This window comes from Mercenaria mercenaria, chromosome 13 (assembly GCF_021730395.1).
Source record: "Mercenaria mercenaria strain notata chromosome 13, MADL_Memer_1, whole genome shotgun sequence".
NCBI lineage: Eukaryota > Metazoa > Mollusca > Bivalvia > Venerida > Veneridae > Mercenaria > Mercenaria mercenaria.
The window spans coordinates 30,659,695-30,686,402 of NC_069373.1; the positions used below are offsets into that span (position 1 = coordinate 30,659,695).

The window sequence follows — 26,708 nt, forward strand, 5'->3', positions numbered from 1 at the left end:
TGGTGGGGTTTTGCGGGAGTAGACACCCCCTATTTTTTTTGGGATTTCACTCCAAAAAAAGGGTAAAGGCCCCAAGGGGCCTAAACTTTAAAAACCATTTCTGATCAAAATTGGAAGCGCTTGATCCAAAATGTTGAAACTTCATGGGATTTTTGGTCATGCAAAGTAGATGGTCCCTTTTGGTTTTGGGGGTCACAAAATAAAAGTAAAGGGTTCACGGGGGGGCCAAAAACAGGGAAAACTGTTTCCAGCCCAGTAATTGAAAAACCATTTGGGACCCAAATTTTTAAAAAATTTCATGGGATGTTGGAAACAGAGTAATGACCCCAGTTGTTTTTTTGGGTCACTCTATTAAAGGCAAGGCCCATGGGGGCCTGAACATGGAAAACCATTTTGAATCAATAACTTGAAAAAGCACTTGCCCCAGAATTTTTAAATCTTCTTTAGGATAAATTGAACGGGCAGATTTAAAATGACCCCTTTTTTTTTTGGGGGGTCAGTCTATTAAAGGTAAGGGTCAAAAGGGGGCCGGGTTCATGTAAAATCTTTTAGGACAGTAATTAAAAACCACTTGACCCAAAATTTTTAAAATTCAAAAGGGTTTTTGGGACATCGGGTTTAATGCCCTTTAATTGATTTTGCGGTCAATCTTTTAAAAGGGTTTAAAGGTTAAAGCAACAAAAAAAGGGAAATCCTTTTTTTGTAAATAATTGAAAACCCCATTTGACCTAAAACCCCTTTCAAATTTTCATAGGGTGTTGGGATTTCAAAGTAGATGCAGGGCCCCTTTTGGGTTTTTTTGGGTAAACTTCATCAAAGGCCCAAGGTCACAGGGGGCTGCCCTAAAAAACTTTTTTCCAAATAATTAAAAACCATTGACAAAAAATTTTTAAATTTAATAGGGTAAAGGGCCTCAGGGGTAATAAACCCCTATTGTTTTTGGGGGTTCCTTGTTTAAAAGGTCAAAGTCACAGGACCTGAACAAAAAACTTGAAACCCCACCACCCGAATTTTTTAAAGTTAGGGGGATGCCTGACATGCCAAATAAAATGATCCCAAATTCACCCAAAAACCATCATTTGTCCTTTAAATTTTTGCCCCTGCCCCCCTATTAAACTTCTTCCTATACAACTAGCTTTGGGGGAAGACTTTTAAACCTTTTTTTAAACAAAAGCATCTTCTAGTTTTTTAGTAAATTGTTTTGGGGAAAACCTGGGCTCAAGAAAAAATGTAAGGAAGTTTTAGCTCGGCCCTAGCTGGGTTTTAAAAACCATAAACCCTTCTTTTTTATTTAAAGGCAACAGGCAAAAAAACGGGAACATTTTGATGCTCCCTTAAACAAGGCCCAGCATGGGGCCTTTTTCAGCCTACCAAACGGGTTATTTTAAAACCTTTCAACTGGAAATTTCAATCATTTTTTAAAATTAAAATTAAAATTTTTTCTTAAGTGCATATAATTAAGCGATTTTACAGCCCCCTTTTTTACATTGTAAAGACCAGAATGTTTGGTTAAAACAAAAAACCGGTTTTTAAATTCTTTTTTTGAAATTTTTTCTCCTTAAATAAATTAATGAAAAAGGTAAATTGCATTTTTTGGGCGCACCATGGTTGAAATTAGGGCACATGACGAAGCAACTTTAGTTATTTATTGAATAACTTTAAAACATATTTCAGATTTACGGAAAGGGGGTAATTTTAGTGTAAATGTTTAGTTTATATATATTATTAAATGGTATTTTTTTATTTAAATTTTTTGCAGTCCCTTAAGAAACTTGATTTTGAGGAATAAAAAAATGACTAAAAAAATCACCTTTTACAAGACATTTTGTGGTTTTAATTCATACATGTATGAAAACAGTGCTGTAAACTGTTTTTACCTTTTCTCTACTAAAAGTACTCACCAAAAATTACATCAAACCAGTCTTAGTGTTGACCTCAGTTTTTTTCCAAAAGGGTTCCAACCACTGTCTGCTTTTAAAGGGCCACTAGAGCAAAAACAACAACAAAAACCCCACCCTAATAACCCGCTTAAAGGTTGTATCATACTTTTTCTGAATTACCCTTTAAAAGGGAAAAGTTTTTTTCTTTTTTCACATTTTTTTCCCCAACACTGAAAAAACTTTGGGAAAAAACCTTGAAAAGGACTTTTCTCTGAAACATTGTAAAATATTCCCCAAATTTTTTTGGAAAGAAACTTGCTTGTTCTGATGTTTCTAAAGGTTTTTGTTCAAAATTTTAAAATTTCCCCCCTGTACTGCACTAAAGGGGCCACATTTTAATTTAACAAAAAACCTTTAAAAACACCCCCTCTTTAAATTTTCTGATGAATTTCACCAAAGTTGGTTGAAAACATAGTTGCCTCATATTTTTTAAGTTGATAAAATTTGGGCCCCTTTTGCGGCATTAAGGGGGGCTGCTCAAAGCAAAAAATAGAAAAAAACTTTTTCCCCCCTTTAACCCCAAAAATTTCTATAATGAATTTGGGTCTATCTTTTGATTTGGACAAAACTATTAACTTTTTAAAGGGGTGTTCCCAAAAATAAGAAACTGACTGAATGGCAAACAGGCAGTCCATGATTAGCCTGCACTCTGTGCAGGGGTGAACTTGGGCACCCTGGTCCCAAAAGGGAAAATGACTTGCTGCTAGCCGGGTTTTTCTTATGAACAGCTTGATTGAAGATCCCAATTTTTTTGGTTTACCGCCCTGATAGCCTAGTGGGAGAGCGTCTTTCTTCAAAATCAGGGGTTGTGGGTTCGATCTTCGGTACTAAAACCAAAAACATGGGAAAAAAAGGGACCCGTACTCCCCTTTCTTGGGGCTCACATTAAAAGGGGAAAAAGGCCTCTTCTTCAAAACCCTCGGTTTCCAAAGGGTTTTCCCTCAGGAATAGGGTCGAGAGTTTTTTAATATAAGTTGTAGAACTTGCTTCACTATCAACCTAAAATAAAAATTTTTGTATAAAAAATAATCCTCAGTAGTAAGGGGCCCAAAAAGTTTTTTTCCGAACATTTCTATACAGTATATATTATGTTTAAAAGCCAAAAAAACTTATCTATAAGTTTAATATTAGTTTTTTTTCTAGATGCCAATTTTTTTAAAAGTCCCTATGTATTTTATTTTTAAATAATTTCTGTACATTTATATCATTTAAATTTTAATTTTCTGTTTTTCAAATTTCCCGTGTTTTTTTTCCAGATCATTTCCATACATTTTCTGTATATTTATATCCAGTGTTTATTTCCAATTTCATTTTCCCTACATTTTCTGTATATTCCTTTTCCAGTGTTTATTTTCAAAATACATTTCCCTACATTTTCGGGATGTCATATCTAAAGTTTTTTTTCCAGGTATGTTACTGTATGAAGTTTGCATTTCCCCTTTATTTCCCGATACATTTTCCAAAACAATTTAAAAATTTATATCTTGTTATTTCCAGCCACAAATCAACAGTCATATCCTTTTTTATTTCCAGCCACAAGTCTTAAAGTCTTATCTTGTTTTTTTTCCCCTACAAGGGCTGTTCCCGGGCAAAAAAGTTTATTTCCAGGGCCAGGTCTGTGCATTCATATCCTTTGAAATTTCCCGAAACAAGTTGGGGCAGTCATACCTTGTTTTTTTCCGAACACGAGTTGTAAATCATAAACTTGTTGATTTCCAGAATCAAATCTGTACTGACATAAATTGTTTTTTTCCAGGCTCGATCCTTTTACATTTATATCTTGTTTTTTTTCCAAAATACAAGCTATATTTGTCATATTTTGTTTTTTTTCCAGACTAACCTGTACAGTCCATATCTTGGTTTATTTCCAAATCCCAAACCCATACAGTCATATCTTGGGTTTTTTTCCCAAAAACAAGTCTTTTTCAAAACCAAAAAACTTGTTTATTTCCCAAAACAGGGCTATACAGTCATATCTTTTTATTTCCAACAAAAGTTATACATTTAAAATCTTGTTTATTTTCCCGACACAAGTCTATACAGTTGTAACTTGGGGTTTTTTTCCCGGCCCCAAGTCCCGTCGGTCCCTACCTGTTTTATTTCCGGACACAAGTCTTACAGTCATAAAAAAATTTTGTTTATTTTTCCCGTACAAGTCCAAAACAGTTTATATCTTTTTATTTTTCCCGAAACAGGTTTTATACAGTCTATCTTGGGTTTTTTTCCAGACACAAAATCGTACAGTCATACTTGTTTTTTCCAGATACAAGTCCGTACAGTCATACCCCCGTTTATTTTCCCGGGCACAAAATCTATACATCCCTATCTTGTTTTTTTCCGGGCCAAGGGGTTTTATGTCATATATTTGTTTAATTTTTCCCGGGACAGAGACTTTTCCAAAATGTAACAGCTCCAAAATTCCGTCATATCCGTAGACAAAATTTCCCGCAAATTTTTTTTGGGGCCCTTTAAAAAAAAATTCATTTTACGAGAAACTTTAATGAAAAATTTTTGAGGGAGATTTTTCAGAGAAAAATGTTTGATCAAAAATAGAAGACAGTAAGTGTATGCGGGGGTTTTTATTTTTTACAATGCTTGAAGCCCGATTCAGTTAAAAATTTTTTTTTTTGTTTTTTTTGGATTTTTAAAACTGTTTTTTTAAGTATTTTCATTTATGAAAGGGGGGGCAGTTAACCTTAAAACCCCCGTTCCTGGATTCTGTACCCGTACCCAAAACCCTTCCCCCCACAAGTAAAATGCCAACTTTTCCCCCCCTGAATCAGAGGGGGAGGGCAATGATTTAGACACAATGTCGTTTATCAAATAGTCACGGGGGAACATACGCCCCCCCCGAGGGTCGAAACTCACGACCCCCCCAAATCCGTAGACCAAAGCCAAACCCACTGGCTAAAAACGGGCAGGGTTGAGTTATTTTGTGTCTACTGTTTTGGATGAAAGGTTTTTTTTGGCCCTTTAAAAGTGGCCAAAAGCATAAATTTTATGTTACCTGTTTTCCTTCAAATTTATATATCTGTGTGTGTGCATGCTTGCATAAAGAAAAAAAATCAGGTCCCCCAAAAAACTTTATGGTACATGTAGGATTTAGAATGAAATTGGGACAAGTTTTATATATGACCAACATAAAAAGATGATGTTTTTTCAGAGGGTTTGTTGCATTCGTCCTGAACTTGGAATTTATTTTGGGAAATTTTAAAATATCTTTGCAAAATTATAAAAACCCTAGATGATATGTCACAAGCAAGGGTCCTTGTCTAAAAACCCAAAGGTCAAGGTCACAGTTTAAAAAAAATAAAAATTAAAACATTCTATTGGGAAAAAGTTTCTTTTAATCACAAAAACCCCACATTTTTTGTCTGTCATTACATAATAGGGGGGGATATGGAGGGGGTGAGCATTTGAATCCTTTGGACACATTCCCTTTTTTTTAATTGTCTTAGACCAAGTTTTCTCACTTTGATTTTCAAGAAGTATGCCCTTTTCCCTTTTTCTTTTTTTAGGGGAAAACCCGCTTGTTTTTTTTTTCATATTATAAAACTTTCAAGTCCTTACCATACTGTGGAACTGGGGTTTGATTTTTAATTTTTCCTTCCCTTTTTTTCACACCATTGAACCCCAAAATAAATTTTTCAAAATTTTGGCCTTGGGAAAATGATAATGGCAAAATTATTGAAAAACCCAAAACCCCCCCCTAAGTTTTATACCATAACTTAGACGTTAAATTGTCAACAAATTACGTTGCATGTTGGGAAAAATAAAATTGTGGTGTTAGGGAACTTGAAGCATTAACACACTGCGTTATATTTGAAAAAAGATACCGAAAACCCATTTCTAAAAATTTAGCTCGGGCTATTTGAAAATTAAACGGCCCAAAGTTTACAAAAAATTTTAAGGAGGCCCGGTGGGGGTAAAATTGGGGTCCTTTTTAAAATAACCCCGGGAAAGAAAGGGGTTTTTCATTATAATTCCCCCTTGCAAAACCATGGGGAAAAATTTTACCTTTTTAAAAAAGTACCATACTTGGGCTTTCATTTTGTCACAAAATATGTTCCTTTTTCCCAGAAATTTGGTGAAAGTTTTGGATGTAAACGGGTTTTTTTAGGGAAAAACCTTTACCGGGTGCTTTTAAATCTTACACAAATTTTTAGCATAATACATTACCCTTTCGGGGCAGGGTTTTTTTTTGGGGGGCTCTGACTACATTTTTAAAGAATTAAAAAATAAAAGCCCCCTTAACTTAAAAAAAAAAATTTGCTGAAAGATTTGCAATTGGTAATTTTTCCCCAGAAAATACTTTATATAAGTTTTTTATATCATGAGATAACATCAAAAAAGGTTTTTTTAAATCAGGCTTTCTTCGCTTTATAAAAGGGGTTTTTGCACTGTAAAGGATGAAAGGGTTTCAAATCTCCACAAAACGTGTTCACCCTGACCCCCTTCCAAAAATTTGACTTTTATTTTCTGTATTATGTCCCATTTAGGTAGAGGGTTTAACCCTTTGAATTTTTGGCCCCCTTTAATATTTGTTATAATTAAATTCATGAAATTTTGGGGGTCTGTAAATTAAAAGGGAAGGGTAAAGATTGTTAATTCTTTAGAAAATTTATAACATGTAAAATTCGGATGTCAGTTTAAAAATTTAATGGGGGGTTTGTTTTTATGAATCAATGAGGCACCTTTTCGGGGAAAAAATTTAAATCATGGAAAGGTTCTGTCTTTTTGATTGATACTCAGGAAAATTTTTTGCAAATTTTTTGAAAAAAGAGCTGGATGGGGCCCCCCAAACCGTTTATATTGAAGTTCAGTAAGGACTATTAAATTGGGGAAAAGGGAATAAAAATTTTGGGGGTTGTTCTTGCAGCGGGATAAAAGAGGCTGTTTTAAAAAAAAAGCAAAATTGATTTATTTTGGCATGTATTTTTCATGGATGGTTAAAACTTTCGTTTTGATAACTTTCTTTATTCTTGTATGAGAATCCTGATCTTGCCATTAATTAAAAGCACAAAACATGCACGCAATTTATAAAATGGCCACACTGATTCTGCTCATAAGGGAAGTGCAATATTGCGACTCGTGACATGTAAGACTGTCCGTGCCCAAAATTTTCGAATCAAAGTGTACCCTGCTGCCTTAAGTTAAAGACTTTGGGAAAGCTAAGTTGTGTTAGATATTATCTAAGAGAGGTAACTCAGTGTTGATTTCACCTTTTAATTTTGACAGAATTATCTTCAGGACAAACGTGGAAGAAGTCCATTCGGCATGAATGTAACATACTAATTTTGTTATTATCAAAACTTGTAAAGATGACATTTATTTCAGGTGGTTGCCCCTGGAGACAGACGAGACAAGGGAGCAATTCATACAAGCATTATCTCAGAGTGATCTCACACTAAACCCGGTTGGTGTAAACACGGAGTGCTACAGAATATACGAGGCTATAACGTATGGTTCCATTCCAGTTGTGGAGGACATCATGACCCCTGGCAATTGTGGGAAATCTAAAAACTCAAATACATTTCCTTTGCGTCTGCTCAAAGAAATGGATGCACCAATTATTTATATCAAAGACTGGTCAGAATTGACTAAAATTTTAGAAAATGAGAAAAAGTTGCGACATAGTGAAGTAGTGAAAAGGAGGAGAAATATATTGCTATGGTATGAAAGTTTTAAATCTAAAATGCGGCAAAAACTGATTGGAGCTATGAACAGACATTTCTTTGGCCTAAACAGATAATGTTAATAGAAGTTAGATTTATTTAGTTTTATTTTTGTAATAAAATCTCAGTTAAATGTGATTCAAGTTTGTACAAGAGTTTGTATATTGAAAATCTCTCATCTTTACTCAGAACCGAGTCAGTCTGTATGTGATTATTTTATAGTTTACTTTATTTATTAATATTTTTATTTTAATTCATAAATTCTATAAAATAAAACGAAAAAACACTGGGTTTCAAGTTCGGTTAGTAAGGTTGTAAGTTTTCTAAATAAAACTCATTCATGCGACTTGTAATTTGATTTGATTTAGAGATGGATGATTTGATTGTAAGTTATAGCTATTCTTATTTTACATGTCTCGTCAAGGTGCTGTTATTATCATTACAATGATTGTCATGCTTGCTTGTAAATTCAGTATTTCTCTAACGGTTCTAGGCATATGTACAGTTAACACATTTGTTCCCTTGGAAAAGCAGAAATGCAGAGGGTTTGTTATAAGAATTGGATATCCTTCAAGTGGTGAACTGCAGATGCGGTATTTTCATGAATGGCACAGTTGCCTATTGTAGACAAAGTGAATTTGGCTAACGTCTCCTATACTTTAAACAGCATTAAAGTGTTTTCACATTAGTGTAATGCCAAGATTATGTAAAGGCTATCTTTCACTTCCATGTGATAAATATGTTCTATGTGCTTGATGGTATATGTGATAAATACGTATTTTTCATAACATAGGTATCTTTTTAGCTCACCTTAGCCAGAAGCTCATGGTGAGCTTTTGTGACCGCTCAGTGTCCGTTGTCAGTCGTGCGTGCGTCAACATTTTCTAAAAAAAATCTTCTTGAAAACCACTGGGCAGAATTACACCAAACTTAAATGGTCGTTTGGTGGTCCCCTTTCAAAATTGTTCGAAGAATTTAATTCCATGCAGAACTCTGGTTGCCATGGCAACCGAAAGGAAAAACTTTAAAATCTTCTTGTTCAAAACCGAAAGGCATAGAGCCTTGATATTTGGCATATGACATCATCTTATGGTCCTTTATCAAGATTGTTCAAATTGTGCCTCTTGGGTGAAAAGAGGCCCCACCCCGGGGGTCACAAGTTTTACATAGACTTACATAGTAGACGTGCAGGCTGATCTTGGTCTGCACTGGTCGCAAAGGCAGAATAATATTAACTTGCCGCCAGCAGGCTAAAGGCTAAATAGTATTGAAAGTCTTATGAATGTTTCTAATATTGCCTACCATTATAATTCAGTAAACCAGTGTAAAATAAGAAATAAGAAGTTACAAACCTTTCAGCTCCTTAATAATACAATTAAAAGGTCATGACCCTGAATCAAAGTGTTACAGAATAGCATTCTGTGATAGCTATACATAACTGCCATTCCTTATACAGGTATATGCCATGTATTACACATAGACTTGCATGCATTTCAAACTTTCATGATTAGAAACAGTCTTGTCTTTAAACATTGTAACATGTGTTACTTAGATTTATATACTGTTAATCGTGATTACCTAAGCTATAAGATAACACCAGTTTAAGAACTTTATGCATTTGCTTTGATACGCTGTAAGCTTATAAAAAAAATTTATCAGTTTTTCTTTTGTTTTATCATTGATCTTGATGGAACCTGTCACAAAGTGACAAGGTGAGCTTTTGTGATCGCGCGGTGTCCGTCGTCCGTGCGTCCGTCCGTGCGTCCGTAAACTTTTGCTTGTGACCACTCTAGAGGTCACATTTTTCATGGGATCTTTATGAAAGTAGGTCAGAATGTTTATCTTGATGATATCTAGGTCAAGTTCGTAACTGGATCACAAGCCATCAAAAACTAGGTCAGTAGGTCTAAAAATAGAAAAACCTTGTGACCTCTCTAGAGGCCATATATTTCACAAGATATTCATGAAAATTACTCAGAATGTTCATCTTGATGATATCTAGGTCAAGTTCGAAACTGGGTCACGGGCCATCAAAAACTAGGTCAGTGGGTCTAAAAATAGAAAAACCTTGTGACCTCTCTAAAGGTCATATTTTTCATGGGATCTGTATGAAAGTTGGTCTGAATGTTCATCTTGATGATATCTAGGTCAAGTTCGAAACTGGGTCACGTGCGGTCAAAAACTAGGTCAGTAGGTCTAAAAATAGAAAAACCTTGTGACCTCTCTAGAGGCCATATATTTCATGAGATCTTCATGAAAATTGGTCAGAATGTTCACCTTGATGATATCTAGGTCAAGTTTGAAAGTGGGTCACGTGCTGTCAAAAACTAGGTCAGTAGGTCAAATAATAGAAAAACCTTGTGACCTCTCTAGAGACCATAATTTTCATGGGATTTGTATGAAAGTTGGTCTGAATGTTCATCTTGATGATATCTAGGTCAAGTTCGAAAGACGGTCACGTGCCATCAAAAACTAGGTCAGTAGGTCAAATAATAGAAAAACCTTGTGACCTCTCTAGAGGCCATATATTTCATGAGATCTTCATGAAAATAGGTCAGAATGTTCACCTTGATGATATCTAGATAAAGTTCGATACTGGGTCACGTGCCGTCAAAAACTAGGTCAGTAGGTCAAATAATAGAAAAACCTTGTGACCTCTCTAGAGACCATAATTTCATGGGATCTGTATGAAAGTTGGTCTGAATGTTCATCTTGATGATATCTAGGTCATGTTTGAAAGACTGTCACGTGCCATCAAAAACTAGGTCAGTAGTCAAATAATAGAAAAACCTTGTGACCTCTCTAAAGGCCATATTTTTCATGGGATCTGTATGAAAGTTGGTCTGAATGTTCATTTTGATGATTCTAGGTCAAGTTCGAAACAGGGTCATGTGCGGTCAAAATCTAGGTCAGTAGGTCTAAAAATAGGAAAACCTTGTGACCTCTCTAGAGGCCATACTTGTGAATGGATCTCCATAAATGTTGCTCTGAATGTTCATCTTGATAATATCTAGGTCAAGTTCGAAAGTGGGTCACGTGCCATCAAAAACTAGGTCAGTAGGTCAAATAATAGAAAAACCTAGGTCTAAAGTTATTAAAATCTTTTGACCTCTCTAGAGGCCATATTTTTCAATGGATCTTCATGAAAATTGATCTGAATTTTCACCTTGATGATATCTAGGTAAAGTTCCAAACAGGGTCACGTACCTTCGAAAACTAGGTCAATAGGTCAAATAATAGAAAAACCTTGTGACCTCTCTAGAGACCATATTTTTCAATGGATCTTCATGAAAATTGGTCAGAATTTTTGTCTTGATAATATCTAGGTCAAGTTCAAAACTGGTCACATGAGCTCAAAAACTAGGTCACTATTTCAAATAATAGAAAAAACGATGTCATACTCAAAACTGGGTCATGTGGGAAGAGGTGAGCGATTCAGGACCATCATGGTCCTCTTGTTTGAAATGTACGACAAATTATGAAAATTTCTTCATCATAATAATACTACATTTAAAGATATTGGGTAACTGTAATAAACGTGATTATGTCTCCCACCACACAGTGGTGTGGGAGACGTATTGATTTACTCCTGTCTGTCTGTCTGTGTGTGTCTGTCTGTCACAAAGCTTGTCCACACTCTTTAAGTCGAATATTTCTCATCCAGTCTTCACCAAACTTGAACAAAATATGTTTGCCAATAAGTCCTCGGCCAAGTTCGATAACTAGCCAAATTGGCCCAGGCACTTGGGAATTATGGCCTTTAAAACTTGCGTTTGATAATCAAAGCACTGAAAGTCTGATAAGGCAGTTGAGGTCTTGGTGCTTGGTTGACTCATGTACTACTATTCAGATGATTAGGCAGTTGTGGGAGACGTGTGCTTTTCTCAAAAGCAGCTCTAGTTGATTACGTGTTTTTCAGTGAATTATCAAAATACTAGAGTGAAATATATTTGATATTTTCAGTGAAGAATATCAAATATATTTTTCTCACTGGTAAGAAATTATAAAAATGGGTAAATTTTGTTAAGACATGAAATAAAAAGAAAATTTGTTCGTTTTAAATGTAAGATCAAAATATCTTCCATGCATGAACACCATATCTTACATATTCACTTATGGCTTTGCCACTCATGAAAATATTACATCTGGTGATCAATTGTGAAAGATATTACAATCTTACAGTGAAACAAACAAATATCCTTCATATGTTCTTGCTCCAGATATACAGATATATGTGTATATGTAAAACAAATGAATTCATTGAAAACATTGAAAGTTGTTTTTAGGAGAAATGTTTCAATTTGCATTTTATTTAATTGAGACTTTCTGACTCGAGAGGCAATTTTTTATACATGTTTTGTCAGTGAAATAGTACAAGACTGATTGAATTCACTTTTAGTTTTAAATTAATGAATGTCTGTTCTTGAGAGGTTGTTGTATAAGATGTATATTCATCTGACAGGAATATGCTGAGAGCCAAGTGCCAAATAGTTGTAACTAAGTATTCAGAGTAGTTATCTGTTGCTTGATAAGGTGTCCGCAGCTCAGCTAGGACTTTGTGGGGTTTGAACCACACTATTTCACAACTACATACCTCATAGGACACCAGCACTGGATATGTAGGACCAACACATGAAAATGTCATAATTAATGTTACTATTTTGTGATTATTATTTATATGAGCTGCACCATGAGAAAACAAACATAGTGCATTTGCGACCAACATGGATCCAGACCAGCCTGCGCATCTGTGGATGTGCAGGCTAGTCTGGATCCAGGCTGGTCGCAAACGCACTATGTTGGTTTTCTCATGGCGTGGCTCATATTATATTTCTGTTTTGTTAATTTTTGTTCTACAAGTATCTTTTACAGACTTAGATTTTTATACTTTGTGTTCAAGGTTGTGACTTTTATGGAATATGAATTATAATATGCATGTTTTACGGGTTGAGATGAATTTAAAACTTCTTGATAAATTAACATCAGATTCCAAAAATGTCAAAATTTAGAAAGACTTGCCCCCTCTTGAAGAATTTGTGTAAATTACTGTTTTGTGACTCATTAGGCATTAAACACATATTGTATGGCATTGAGGTTCATACACATGTTTATAGACTTGAAAGTGAAGCCAAAAATTTTTAATGATTCGTAATTCGTAATATCCTTTTCTGTCTCGCTGTCCAGTAAATTGCATATTAACCTAGATGTCATGTGATACTTGTTATATTATACAAAGTAGATATTGTGTTTTATCATATTGTTTAAGGTATGGAGAAGTTTTTATTTCTCCACCTTGGATTGTAAAACTGGTTCTGTCTTTTTACGAAGGCTTCAACAATCATAAAATCAAATCATAATAGTCATAGTTATGACAATCTTCATAATGATGCTGAAAATAGCATCTGTGTGAAATTTACCAACTTCAGGACACTTTGGCATAATAGTTTAATGCTATTGCTCGGTATTTGCCACGAGTGCAGGAAATTGTTTTACTTTATTATTTTGTCTTCATGTCATTTGCTATAAACTGTTAGATAATCAGATATATTCATTCATTCTTAATTGAATGGTCTTCCACTCTGTTATTGGTAGTGACTGGTTTGATTTCACTTAATGTTAGTTGTTGTAACATGTTAGTATTAACAGACTAGTTGTACTGTATTCACAGTTATTGATCTGGCTCTATGTTCACAAAACATTTTCAGTCTCAGCTGAGTTTTAGACTGAAAATTTGTTAGCTAATTTTACTAGAACATGTATATTTAGTTTGATTCATATATATATATATTTAGTTACACTTAGCTTGGAGGAAGAGTAGGTATATTGTTTGGCTGATGTCAGTCTGTCTATCTGTCTGTTTGTAGATTACCTGTATTGTTTTGGGGTCTTGAGGTCACAGGAACCTTGTGGTTTCTGATCAATAATAGGAGATTGCTTTTGCCTATGACCACTAAATTGTACTGCACGTTTGTCTATGGTCATTGTAATTGGGTCATCAAGTCTAAGGTCAATGTTACAGCATACCTGAGACTGAAAATAACACACACAAGTACCTTCCTGACCACCATAGGTGATAGAGGATGGGGAGAGGAGCTTATGTTCTTTACAGTTTAGTTCTTTACTTGGTTTTAAAGTCAGTAATAGTGCTGGCTGTAGAAAATAGTATCAGATTGTATATGTAGTTATGAATCCACTGTATAGGGGTTTAGGAAATGCACCAAATAGGTAGGATACATGGCTTGTAGTGAAATGCACCTTTGATAGACCTCACAGCAGGTTACCCCTTTTATAATTTAAATTAAACACATGCATTACATGGTAAATATACAACAATGTAAAAATTTTATTAAAAAACCCATAGATTGGCTATATTTAAGTGTATCATTATTCTTAAGTGTGAAATGAAACAGCAGGAATGAAACTGAATCATACAAACATAGTGAATGTAAAATAACTTCCAGTCTTAAATAATAGTAGAATTTAGAAACTGTGCATCTGTTTTTAAGTAAAATCTTACCTGCAGAATACTATGGTCAGTTTTAATTTTATACAGATAGTTACAAAATGATGGAGGAGGTGACAGGGTCATCATCTGCCATTAAAATCTGGAAGGGTGATAAAGAATTGTCCAAATGTAGCATCTGAAACAGAATATATCAGCTATGGAATGCAGATTGCACTGGTTGCTGTTATCGCAGAATAATGCTTCATTTATGGTTTAGAATTAGAAATTTCCTGTTTTTATGTTCATAATTTGATGCGCAGGCAGGTCTGGATCCATGCTGGTCGCAAACCCACAATGTTGGTTTTCTCATGGCACGGCTCATTTTCATTTCTTTGCTACTTTTACAATAATGTTGTTGTATTACAGTTTGTGTTGTTCAAGTTTTGTTTATGTATTATATAGTTATTTATAGTTTAGTTTTTAGTACAAGACAGTCTTTCACATCGTATGTAGTTCATTTCACATTATGATTGTATTGTTGTTGATTTTTAATGAAATTGATTATGGAATAATCTTTCTAGCATAAATAGGTTTCATATTTTTCATGGGTAAATTGCCATATCAGTATACAAGATGAAAATAAAAGTTGAACATACACAGTGTTTGCGATTTTTATTTTGTGTAAGCCAATGGGGATCATTAGTCAGTTTCTTCCCTTGATTATGTCCGATAATTAACTTGGTCCTTCCTCTGTTCTTAGAATAAATCATGCAGTCAGTGCAAGAGCAAGATTTTTACAAACCTATTTACAGTGAGAAGTCAAAGTGACAAAGTGAGAAGAAAACAGTTAAAAATGCTAGAAAATCAGACAAAAGTAGTAAATCAGGTTAAAAACACACTTTGCTACAACTAAGTGTATGCATGTTGGCATACTGCTTGCCTAGCATGGACAGGAGAACAATTTAAGATGGTTGTTCGGTTAGATGAGGGTACTTAGAAAAAAGGAAAATTTATAATAATGGGAAATAGTGTGGATTTGTCCATAGGCCAGGGTGTGTGTGTAACTAGTCAGTCTCCTAGGTTTTTACAAATAAGATTGGACAGGAATAATTACAAGTGAATGGACAATTTTGTAAAACATTATTAATTTTGCATCATTTGTATGTTCTCTAAAGATCTTAAACTAAGAGATTTTTTTTGTATCTGACACAACTGTCATAATGTGGAATAGTTGTCACGTATCCATCTGATTGCTCTTCTTTGACCATTTCTATTTCATTATTACCAGCCGAAGGCAAAGGGATATTGTGTTGGCATCGTCCTTTCAGCTGTTTGTCCATTTGTGTATGCGTCTGTCCGTCTGTTGAAAATGCTTATGACTCAAAAAGTATTTTAGTTAGAATCGCCAAACCCAACATAATTATTAATTAGCATATGACCTTTGCTCACATATAGTATATAACCCCCTTTACCTAGTAAAAGCAGAGCTTAAAAAATAAAAAAGTTGCTTCTAATTCAAAAAGAATTTTGGCTAAAATCACTAAACCACACATAATTATTGATAAGCACATGGGCTTTGCTTACATGTGGTATTATCCCCCTTGGCCCAGCAAAATCGGAGTTTAATTCTTAAAATACACAGTATCAGTCGTATGCAAGTGTTGAACTTGAAGTAATAGTCAACTTTTTAAATATTTTCGTAATAAAAGGAGTAATTACAAAATTTCATAACGAAATAATAAAGATACATTTCTGATACAGGAAATATTGTTCATAACTTGTAACTTTAGTCCATTTACGTTTGAAACTTGTTAGATTTTCATTGGAAGTACTTTGATTTTTCTGTCAAGATTGAGTCATTTCACTCTCTGTAAAATTTGAGAGTAAATTAATTATTCTCTAAACTTTTATAACAGAAATAAAACAAAAACAGAAAGTAAGAATAAGGCTAATATTTGGCTGTAAGTATCGATTTATATATCAACACAATAAAGCGTTCATCTGTTCCGGTTGTCGTAGTCTCGTTGGAATGGTATGGAAATGTCACCGGCTCACAATTGGGTCACCAGCTCTTACGACTGTTCTCTTTCTTTTTTCTTTGGAGGGGGGGGGGGAATAATGATACATATTAAACTCGCTTGTTCTATTCCTTTATTTTCTATCATTTATTTAAATATATGTGTCCATCATTAGTTAATCATTTTTACCCAAAACATTTCTTTTCATTCTTCCTTCTACCTCAAAATTACTTCTTTCTGATTCTACATCTTTTTTTTCTGACTAACTTCAACTCCCTTCTCTCATTCATGCCTCAGCCCCTGACACTTTTACAGTTTCTTCTGTCATTGTTTCTGTACTTAGCCTTGTAAACAAGGGCTCCTTTATAATATGCAGCCTTTAAAGTTCTTACCAGTTCTAAATCCCTACTCTCATTCTGCAATCACTTGTTCTCTTTGTTCTGCTAACTCCTGTCCATTTTGCTCATTTTGCTCAATTTCCTGCTTAACTTCAAAGGGAATTTCCACATTGGGCTGCCCTAAAAGTTGTTCTGGTACATTTGTTGGAGGTAGTTCGGGATTGAAATAAGGTTTTAACCGATTTGAATGGACAACATATTTTAAAGCTTTGTCAGTACTGAGGTCTCTAAGTTTGAAGTTGGAAGGTCCCATTTTCTCTGAAATATAAAATGGTCCACGACAACGTTTCATTAACTTGGGAGACATTTCTGTTTCTGTCTTTGGGTTGTACAACCGCACATCGTCAAAAACTTGAAACTCTGGAGCTTTTGAAGATTTATTATACTGGCGTTTGTATTTCTCCTGGGCCTTATGGATATTCTCCCTAACTATTTCTCTGCAAACTCTCTGATTTTCAATTATGCGGCGCAAGTGATGTTCGTGACTGGTACCAGCAGTTGATGCTCGTACTAACGCAGTGTCTAGAGGAAGTCGACATTCTCTTCCAAACATGATGTAGAATGGAGAGTAACCGGTTACATCAATTGAAGGAAACACCCGATAACTCATCATAATACATGGCAACAGTTGAGCCAAATTTGTTTGCTTTTTGTTACAGAAAATGCGCAGCTTTTGTAAAATGACACTGTTCATTCTTTCGGCTGTTGAGTTTGTAGCTTGTATTTATTTTACTGATTTCAAAAATGCTACAAAGTTCCTGTATCAGATTTGACATAAAATTTCTTCCTCTATCGGTTTGTATAGAGTTTGGACAACCGTATCTGCAAATAAGCTCATCATACAACTTCCATGCCACCTCTCTAGCTTCCATGGTGTACAAAGGTAATGCTTCTAGCCATTTAGAAAAGGAATCCACAATGAGGAGAATGTATTTGAATCCTTCCTCTGTTTTGGTAAGGGCCCTAAAATGTCCATATGAATCCTTGAGAACACCTCGCCTACTGGTAATGGATGTAATAGTGCCTTGTGGAAATGAGTGCATCTCTTTTATTGTTGACATGGCTCACATGATTGGCAGTAGATTTTATCTTTGTACATGGATGGCCAAAAAAAATTTTGTCGAATGGCCTCATATGTCTTTTCTATTCTCTATTCCATAGTGTCCGCCTGTAAGTGCATCATGATACAACTTCAATACACTATCCCGCAATACATGAGGTACAGACAATTGTTTCTTCACATCTGACCATCTGTGTCCTTTCGTTCTGGGTTGGTACAAGTGATAGAGAACACCATTATTTAGCTCATAGTACTGCGCCTCAGCCACTAGTCTATTAGCTATCATCTGGTACCCTCCCATTTTTCTTGTATTCAAACATTGCCATGTAATGTGAATCCTTCTTCTGCAATTCGCGTAACTTTACAAGGGTCATGTCACTGATTGAACAGGAACTACTTTTTCGTAAGCATTTATGGCACGCACCATTGCTGATAACGGATCTTGGCCGGCCTCTTCTAGACGTGTTAACTAATGTGTATTCCCAGGACTCTGACTCTGACATTACATTATTTCTTTTAAACGTTTCACTGTTTATTGTGCATAACTGAGGATCAATGGTTAAGTCGTCAGCTGCAAACTCACTATTCACAGTGGCCATTGGATAGGCCCTCCGAGATAATGCGTCTGCATTAGAGTGTTGTTTTCCTGCCTTGTACACTATGTACTGGTAACCCTCTAAAAAGATAGCCCATCTACCTAGTCTTTCTGTTGACTTATTGTCATTTATTGTCTGTAAAGAAATATGATCAGTATACACCGTAAAATGCCTGTTTGCTAAATAAGTATGGAAATATCTTATTCCTTCCACTAAAGCCAATCCTTCTAGATCACTTATACCCCATTTCCTTTCAGCAGGTCGCAAGCTTCTTCCAGCATAAGAGATAACCTTTTCTCTGCCCTGGTTATCCTTCTGTCCTAGTACAAACCCTATTGCCTGTGCAGACGCATCCGTGTACAACATGAATTCCTTTTTAAAGTCTGGAAATGCAAGGATAGGTGCTGTAGTCAGCAATTGCTTTAATTTATCAAAAGCTGCCTGACAGCTCTCATTCCAACAAAACGGAGTATCCTTCTTTAAAAGGTTGTTCAAAGGCCTAGCAATATTCGTAAATCCTTTTACAAAGCGACAATAACATTGAGCTAAACCTAAGAAAGCATGTACAGATGTCTGATCCTTAGGTGATGGGTAAGTAGTAACTGCAGAAATTTTGTCAGGATCAACCCCAATGCCTTCACGTGTGAAGCAGTGACCTAAGAATTTTACTTCTTTAGTAGCAAAAGTACGCTTACTAGGCTTAAGCTTCAAATTCGCCTTTCTGAACCTATCAAACACTTTAGTCAGATGTTGTAAATACTCTTCAAAATCTTTACTAAAAGTCAGACAGTCATCGATATAGACTAAGGCACATTTGTAAGTAATAACCTCTAAGAACCATACTTAATGCGGAAGCACTATTCATTAGGCCAAAAGATAATCTAATAAATTTCCATACCCCTTGGTGTGGTTTGAATCCAGCTTTGTGCTTTGTTTAAGGGTCTAATGGTATTTGAAAGTACCATTGAGCCATATCTAGAACAGATTACATTGCAGAAATAGACTGACCTAGGGAATCAACCACATCTTGAAAATGAGTGATTGGAAAGTTTATAGGACGTGTGTCTGTTTACACCACGATAATCAATTGCGAAACTATAGTCCCCCGATTTCTTTTTCACAAGCACAACAGGGCTTTGCCACATAGTGGTCGACTTACTAATGATATTATTTTTTCAAGGTCCTCAGTTTGCCTTTCAGTTTCTAATTTTTGCTCAGGAGTCATCCTATATTGAGGCCTTTGTACTGGTGCAGCATCAGCTGTCTCAATTCTATGATGGTAAATATCAGTATGCCCTAATATAGCAGTTCAAGTGGCAAATATATCCCTATTTTGACCTGTCAATCTGAGCAATTTGAATTTTGCTCTTCACTTAAACAAGCTCTGACAAATCTATACCAATGAATTTTGCTATGTCAACATATTGCTGCTCATCAGTAGCATCATTATTTTCTAGGTCCCCTTCAGTTTCTTTCGAAATTTTATTGTATCAAAATCTTCATTGACAGCAAATTTGTCAATCCTATCAATTCGGGCAATTGCTTCATACTGCTTTAAATGCACCAAGTCATTTGTTGGGTTTAACACTTGTACACAAGTGTTACCCCTTTTGACCGCAGTTATGGCCCTTGCTCCTATCGCCTGATTATTATTTGGCAATGTTCTTATGGGCTCTACCAATGCTAATCCCTCTATATTTGAAGTTTTGACCTTGACCTAAGCAATACAACCTGAATGAGGAGGAATACTGATTTTATTTTAATGTCATTGCCAAAATCAACCCAGGCCTTTTGATCTTTTAGGAAGTCTCTACCTAGAATCACACAGTGATTAAGCCTTTTGAAAACAAAGAAGGTCTGCACTAACGTAAGCCTGAAAATTGTCAGGGACATAAACTCTACCGATAATGGGCATTGATGTACCATCAACAGTTTCAGCATGTTTAATTTCCGAATCCAAAATTTGGAACTCTTTACTAAGGCCAGAATGTTTGTACATTGATAAAGTAATACATGAAATTGAGGCGCCACTATCTAACATAGTAGAGCAGTCACTGAAAAATTTCCTCTTGTACGTCTTCTGCCACTTCAGCAAATGTCACTTAATTCGTCCATAGTTTTAGGCTCCTTTGTGATAACATGTTTCTTAATGTCTGCCTTCATCCCGTAGATAATTCTGTCCATTATTTCATCTTCAGTTTTATTTTTAAAGTCTTCCACAGGAGGTCACATTCTCGATATACTGCTGAACAGTGTTGTTTTCTTGACTCAGGTTCATGAATTTAGCATATAAGTTTGCACGATTACTGACATTGTCAATACGATTTTTAAAAGACTTTTTAAGGCCATCAAGTTCCTTTCTACATCTTCTGTTAGATTTAAATACCACTGTTCTGCACTTTTAGGCATTGCCAAACAGAATTGCATACTTTTTCATCTTCAGTCCACTGATTTTTTTGTGCCACCTTTTCAAATTTTTCCATGAAAAGTTAATATTTTCACCATCTTGGTATTGTGGAGCATTGACAGCCATTTTTTGCTCTCGGCATATTGCTACTTTCATTTGTACTCACAGAAAATTTCATATATCTAATTCCCATCTTATATTTCACTTTTGTCCTTTGATATTTCAAATCCAACCATACTTCCAATTTTAAATCCCTCCATAATCCTAATTTTAAATCCAACCATATTTCAAATCTTAAATCCATCCATATTTCTAAACTGTCACTTTGGAGTAACTCCACCATGTGTCATCAGCTTATCTTACGACTTTGATGGAAATAGTAATACATATTAAACTCGCTTATCATACTCCTTTATTCTCTATCATTTATTTAAATATCAATGGCCATCATTAGATAATCATTATTACTTAAAACATTTCTATTCATTCTTCCTTCAACCTTAAAACTCTACTTCTTTCTAATTTTACATCTTTTCTTTTCTAGCTAACTTCAACTCCCTTCTCTCATTCATGTCTCAGTCCCTAAGATTCTAATCTATGGACACATTCTTTTACAATTCTTATCCGAAAGATATGCAGATTCCTATATCAATCTTAATTAATTATTCTCATCCTTGTTTCTGCTACCTACAACTCCCAGACTCAAATTACTTGATAAGTAGGTGTTACTTTCTTTGAACCTTAATCAGGCATAACTATTCTTTATAGTTGGTCCAGTACTGTAGACACTGATTATATGCAACAATTTGTAACATCTGCATGGAAATATCATTCAAAGACGTATCCATTACTATCAATCTGAAGCTAATGCTTTAATAATCCTTACAGTCTGCAAGAACTTTTATACCTTGAGCTTTTGTAAATCTAATTGCATATTGAATATTCATTTTAAACATTATATTTAACATCAAAAATTACATCATGAACATCACCCTGTCACAGAAAACTGAAACGAAACTAACTTAGAATTGAACAAAATTTGAAAGTAAAGTAAAAGTGACAAGTAACCAATCAAAAAAAGAAGATTATATATAAAATCATCAACGTCATATCCTCCTGAGTAACTCCGCCTGTGAAAGAACTGTATGTGAAAATGAAAAAAAAAGAAAATCAAAGATACTTGAGTAATAATATTTTCATTCTCGCTTAATGTCCATAAAGATGCAGACAACTAGCAAGTCGTTAATAAAAATCGGAATTGTTATAGATCAGTTGAAAAGCGTTATACATCATAAGTATATGGGGAATCGTCTTCAAATTCATTATTTGGCTTTACACTGTATGTGTATTTACGTTAAACGATAAGTCTAACATAAATATGTGTATATAGTGATATGATAGATGAAACTGACAGGTAATGTTTAAAAAATGTTGACTGATCACACTCATTGCATGAAAATTCACTCGACCAAGTCACGAAACTGATGAATATCACGCTATATTGATTTGTAATCCAATTATCCATGATGTTTTCTGTAATAAGTATGCTTACTCCATAAATATATGTAAATAAAATGTTTTGTTTCTGTTGCGTTTTTGAATGAAATTAATTTTTATCTTGTCGGTGAAAAAACATTTACTGTATGCCGACTTGCCAATTTTGATATTTGATCTGAATGCGCATTTGCGAGTGATACTGTATTCAATCTTGCGAGTACAATAGGCAATTTATGTCCTTAAAAGGCGTAAATGAAATAAACAAGAGGGCCATGAAGGCCCTGTATCGCTCATCTGACCTATTGACCTAAAGATCATCAAGATTAACATTTTGACCAAGTTTCATTAAGATATGGTCATAAATGTGGCCTATAAAGTGTTAACTAGCTATTCCTTTGATTTGACCCCGTGACCTAGTTTTTGACCCGACATGACCTAGATTCGAACTTAACCTGAAGATCATCAAATTTAACAATCAGACTAAGTTTCATGAAGATACAGTCATAAATGTGGCCTCTAGAGTATTAACAAGCTTTTCCTTTGATATGACCTAGTGACCTAGTTTTGACCCTACCTGACCCAGATTTAAACTTGACCTAAAGATCATCAAGATTAACATTGGAACCAAGTTTCATTATTAAGATATGGTCATAAATGTGGCCTCTAGAGTGTTAACTAGGTTTTCCTTTGATTTGACCTGGTGACCTAGTTTTTGACCTGACATGACCCAGATTCGAACTTATCATTAAGATCATCAAATTTAACATTCTGACTAAGTTTCATGAAGATATAGTCATAAATATGGCCTCTAGAGTGTTAACAAGCTTTTTCTTTGATTTGACCTGGTGAGCTAGTGTTTGACTCCACCTAACCCAGATTTGAACTTGACCTATAGATCATCAAGATTAACATTTTGACCAAGTTTCATTAAGATATGGTCATAAATGTGGAATCTACAGTGTAAACTAGCTTTTCCATTGATTTGACCGGGTGACCTAGTTTTTGATCCTACATGACTCAGATTCAAAATGGGCCTTAAGATCATCAATATTAACATTCTGACCAGGTTTCATGAAGATACAGTCATAAATGTGGCCTCTACAGTGTTAACAAGCTTTTCCTTTGATCTGACCTGGTGACCTAGTTTTTGACCCCAGATGACCCAATATCGAACTTGTCTAAGACTTTATTGAGGATAACACTATGATCAAGTTTCATTAAGATTGGGCCAAAATTGTGACCTCTAGGGTGTTAAAAAGCTTTTCCTTTGATTTGACCTGGTGACCTAGTTGACCCCAGATAACCCAATATCAAACTCATCCAAGATTTTATTAAAGGTAACATTCTGACCAAGTTTCATTATGATTGGGCTAAAATTGTGACCTCTAGAGTGTTAACAAGCTTTTCCTTTGATTTGACCTGGTGACCTAGTTTTTGACCCCAGATGACCGAATATCAAACTCGTCCAAGATTTCATTGAGGGCAACATTCTGACCCAGTTTCATTAAGATTGGGCCAAAAATGTGACCTCTAGCGTGTTAACAGTCAAATTGTTGACGACGGACGGACGACGACGGACGACGGACACAGGGCGATCACTAAAGCTCACCTTTGAGCACTTCGTGCTCAGGTGAGCTAAAAATATGCATACAAAATTGTTTCTTTTGATCAGTCGTCATGTTTATAATGTAATTTAATGTCGAACCCCCAACCCCCCCCCCCCCCCCCCCCCCCCCCCCACACCCTCCGTGCGATGTTTGTACTAATCCATTGGGGTGGGGTGGAGTGTCTGTGACTCGCTATCCTACTTAATTAAATAATTAATTGAATAATCAGCGTCGTTTACATGCAAGTGTTCAGTGTTGGTTTTACACACATATACTATCATAAAATACGAATTAGAAACTGAATGTATACACAGGGTCCCTACTATGTCTTGCAAAAAATTAACCGTCGATTCCCTATGGAAATCACATGAAGAAATGTTACCTTACGATTTCAATATATCGATGAGATGAGACAGGAGAGGACTATAGGTTGACCCCCGTCTGTCTGTCCGTCTGCCACAAAATGATCCTCTGATTTAAAAAAAATCGCAAATATCCTACGAATGGACGTATAAATAGAAAAGGATAACGAAAACGCCGGGAATCTGTCATTGCGGATTTGGTCGTTTTCATTGCTAGGCCTTGCTCAGTCCACTTCCGTTGTTTTAAAAATGGCGTGAGTTGTACCTCGTCTTTGTTTCAGTATGATCGGCAAATTCCGACATTTATATCGAAAGCTAAGTATAAATGTATGAGAAATGATTATCAAATCACAGCAGGTAGTCGTGGGTAGGCATTAGAGATATTGCCATATTTATGGCCGATAGAGAGTTAACAGGCTTTTCCTTGAATTTTATCTGGTGACCTAGTTTTTGATCTCACTTGACTCAGATTTAAGTCACCTATAGATTATCAAGACTAATATTAAGTTACATTACGATATGGTCATAGATGTGGCCTCTACAGTGTTAACTTGCTTTTCCTTTGATTTGACTTGGTGACCAAGTTTTTGACCCATCTGACCCAGATTTGAACTCGACCTAAATATCACCAAAAACACATTTTGAAAAAAAAAGTTCCATTAATAAAAGGTCATAAATATGGTCTCTAGAGTGTTAACTAGGTTTTCCTTTGCTTTGACCTGGTGACCTAGTTTTTGAACCCAGATGACCCAATGTCGAACTGGTCCAATATTTTATAGAGGGTAATATTCAGACCAAGTTACATTAAGATTGGACAAAATTGTGATCTCTAGACTGTTAACAACTTTTCCTTTGATCTGACCTGGTGACCTAGTTTTTGAGACCAGATGACCCAATATCGAACTCGTCCAAGATGCTATTGAGGGTAACATTCTGATCAAGTTTCATTAAGATTGGACCAAAAGTGTAACCCCTCAGTGTTAAGTCAAATTGTTGACGACGGACGACAACGACGGACACAGGGTGATCACAAAAGCTCACCTTGAGCACTTCTTGCTCAGGTGAGGTAATAAACCCTCATTTTTTTTCCTCTAATGGCACTTCTGCTTGTAAAATGGGGACTTATTTCATTCGCAGAAGGTATTTTCAGTAAAATAAGACAAGTTTCATGTTAAAGTTCATGTGTCTATGGCAAATACAACGACAAACTAAAATAGAACTGTTTACTGTGTGACGCTGTCAAGAAAGCGATCCACAAAGGATTAGTGGATTAAATCTGGCGCCGTTTCACTCCAAATCACCCCATTTACTGTTCATATTTTCACACCTTAATTGCGATTATATATTGGTTTCAGTGGTTTGAAATTATAGAAAATATAGTCTTGTATGCGACACATCGTCGCATTACGGTCTCATGATGGTGAACATTTGTGCCAAGTTATTTCAAAATCCCTTAATGCATAAAGAAGTTATGGCACTGACACGAAAAACAGACCTTTAAGTGTCACTTTAAAAAGAAAAAGGAAAATAATAAGATGGACATTAACTACATATGGCCGATGTTTGTATGTAAACTTTGAGAGAGGTATTTGCAATAGCACTGAAGTAATTGCAAGACCAAATATATGAGGACACATATACAAACAGACCGAACAGACAGACCGCATGGTGACTGCTTTATAGCACCCTTCTTCAAACATCGTTTGCGGGTTCTTATGAAGAAATACTACAGGAGCATAGGAAACGCCGATATTTTATAAAGAAGTCACTCACAAACAGGCATACAGTCTTTTTACCAAACTCGCAAACACTTGTACAGTAATTAAGTAAGCATGCATACAGTCAGGACATAACACCGAATCTTCCTTCATTTACGGTTATAAACAAATTGGAGAATTTATCAATGTTTTTATTTTATTTTACCAAACTAGTATAGTTTCTTTATCCATGAAACAGTGGAATTTACATGTAGGTCATTCTTCAAGCAAGAAAAAAAAGTAATTTTGACGCCGACAATGTACAATTTCTGGACAAAATCAGTAATCAATCGAGTTTTTGCTATAATTCTACCTGTCATCAGACTAACACATTATATACAGAAACAAATCATGTTTAGCTTCCAATAAAATGTAAATGTATATACCTTCAAAGCAAATCAGTCACTTTAAAATGCTGTTTTTCAACTTTTAGCTGTCAGTTTATGGTTTTGATCACTCGCAAGAGGAAGAGGGAGAATACAGCCGTTTATAGGGTGTGGTTATGGTATGTATATATACCCAATACACAAATGCACAACAAGCATGAGGCTATATTCCCACCAACCTGAACTACTGTAAAGACTGTTAAATTAGCGATGCTGTAAAGGCTGTTATTGTCGTACAATTTGGCAAAGGGAATGATATGAATATCAGATCTATTGTATTAGATTTGTAACAGCAGTTATACATTTTACTGAAATTCATTAGAAATGCAATTTCGAAGAATTATAAAGCAGGTAATTACAAAATTTTATAGCAGCAATAAAACATACACTTCCAATGCGGATCTAACTATGCAATTGGGCTTTTTGTGTTAAATAAATCTAGAATAAGAAATGAGAAAAAATATATAAAAAATATTGCTTAAATGTGATTGAACAACTTTAAATTGATCTTTTATTTACTCATTATCCCACCATTGTCAGATATTTTAGTATATTGTAAG

The 26,708-nt window shown here is 35.1% G+C and overlaps 1 protein-coding gene across 1 annotated transcript in view; it reads left to right on the forward strand.

Moving 5' to 3' along the window:
• Positions 1-14,715, forward strand: part of LOC128547706 (ribitol-5-phosphate xylosyltransferase 1-like) — a 115,428-nt gene extending 100,713 nt beyond the window's left edge. The window contains exon 4 of the mRNA XM_053520803.1: positions 7,249-14,715. Within this exon, the coding sequence (XP_053376778.1) occupies positions 7,249-7,692 (444 nt within the window). The 3' untranslated portion in view covers positions 7,693-14,715. The remainder of the gene's footprint in view (positions 1-7,248) is intronic.
• The last annotated feature ends 11,993 nt before the right edge of the window (positions 14,716-26,708 follow it).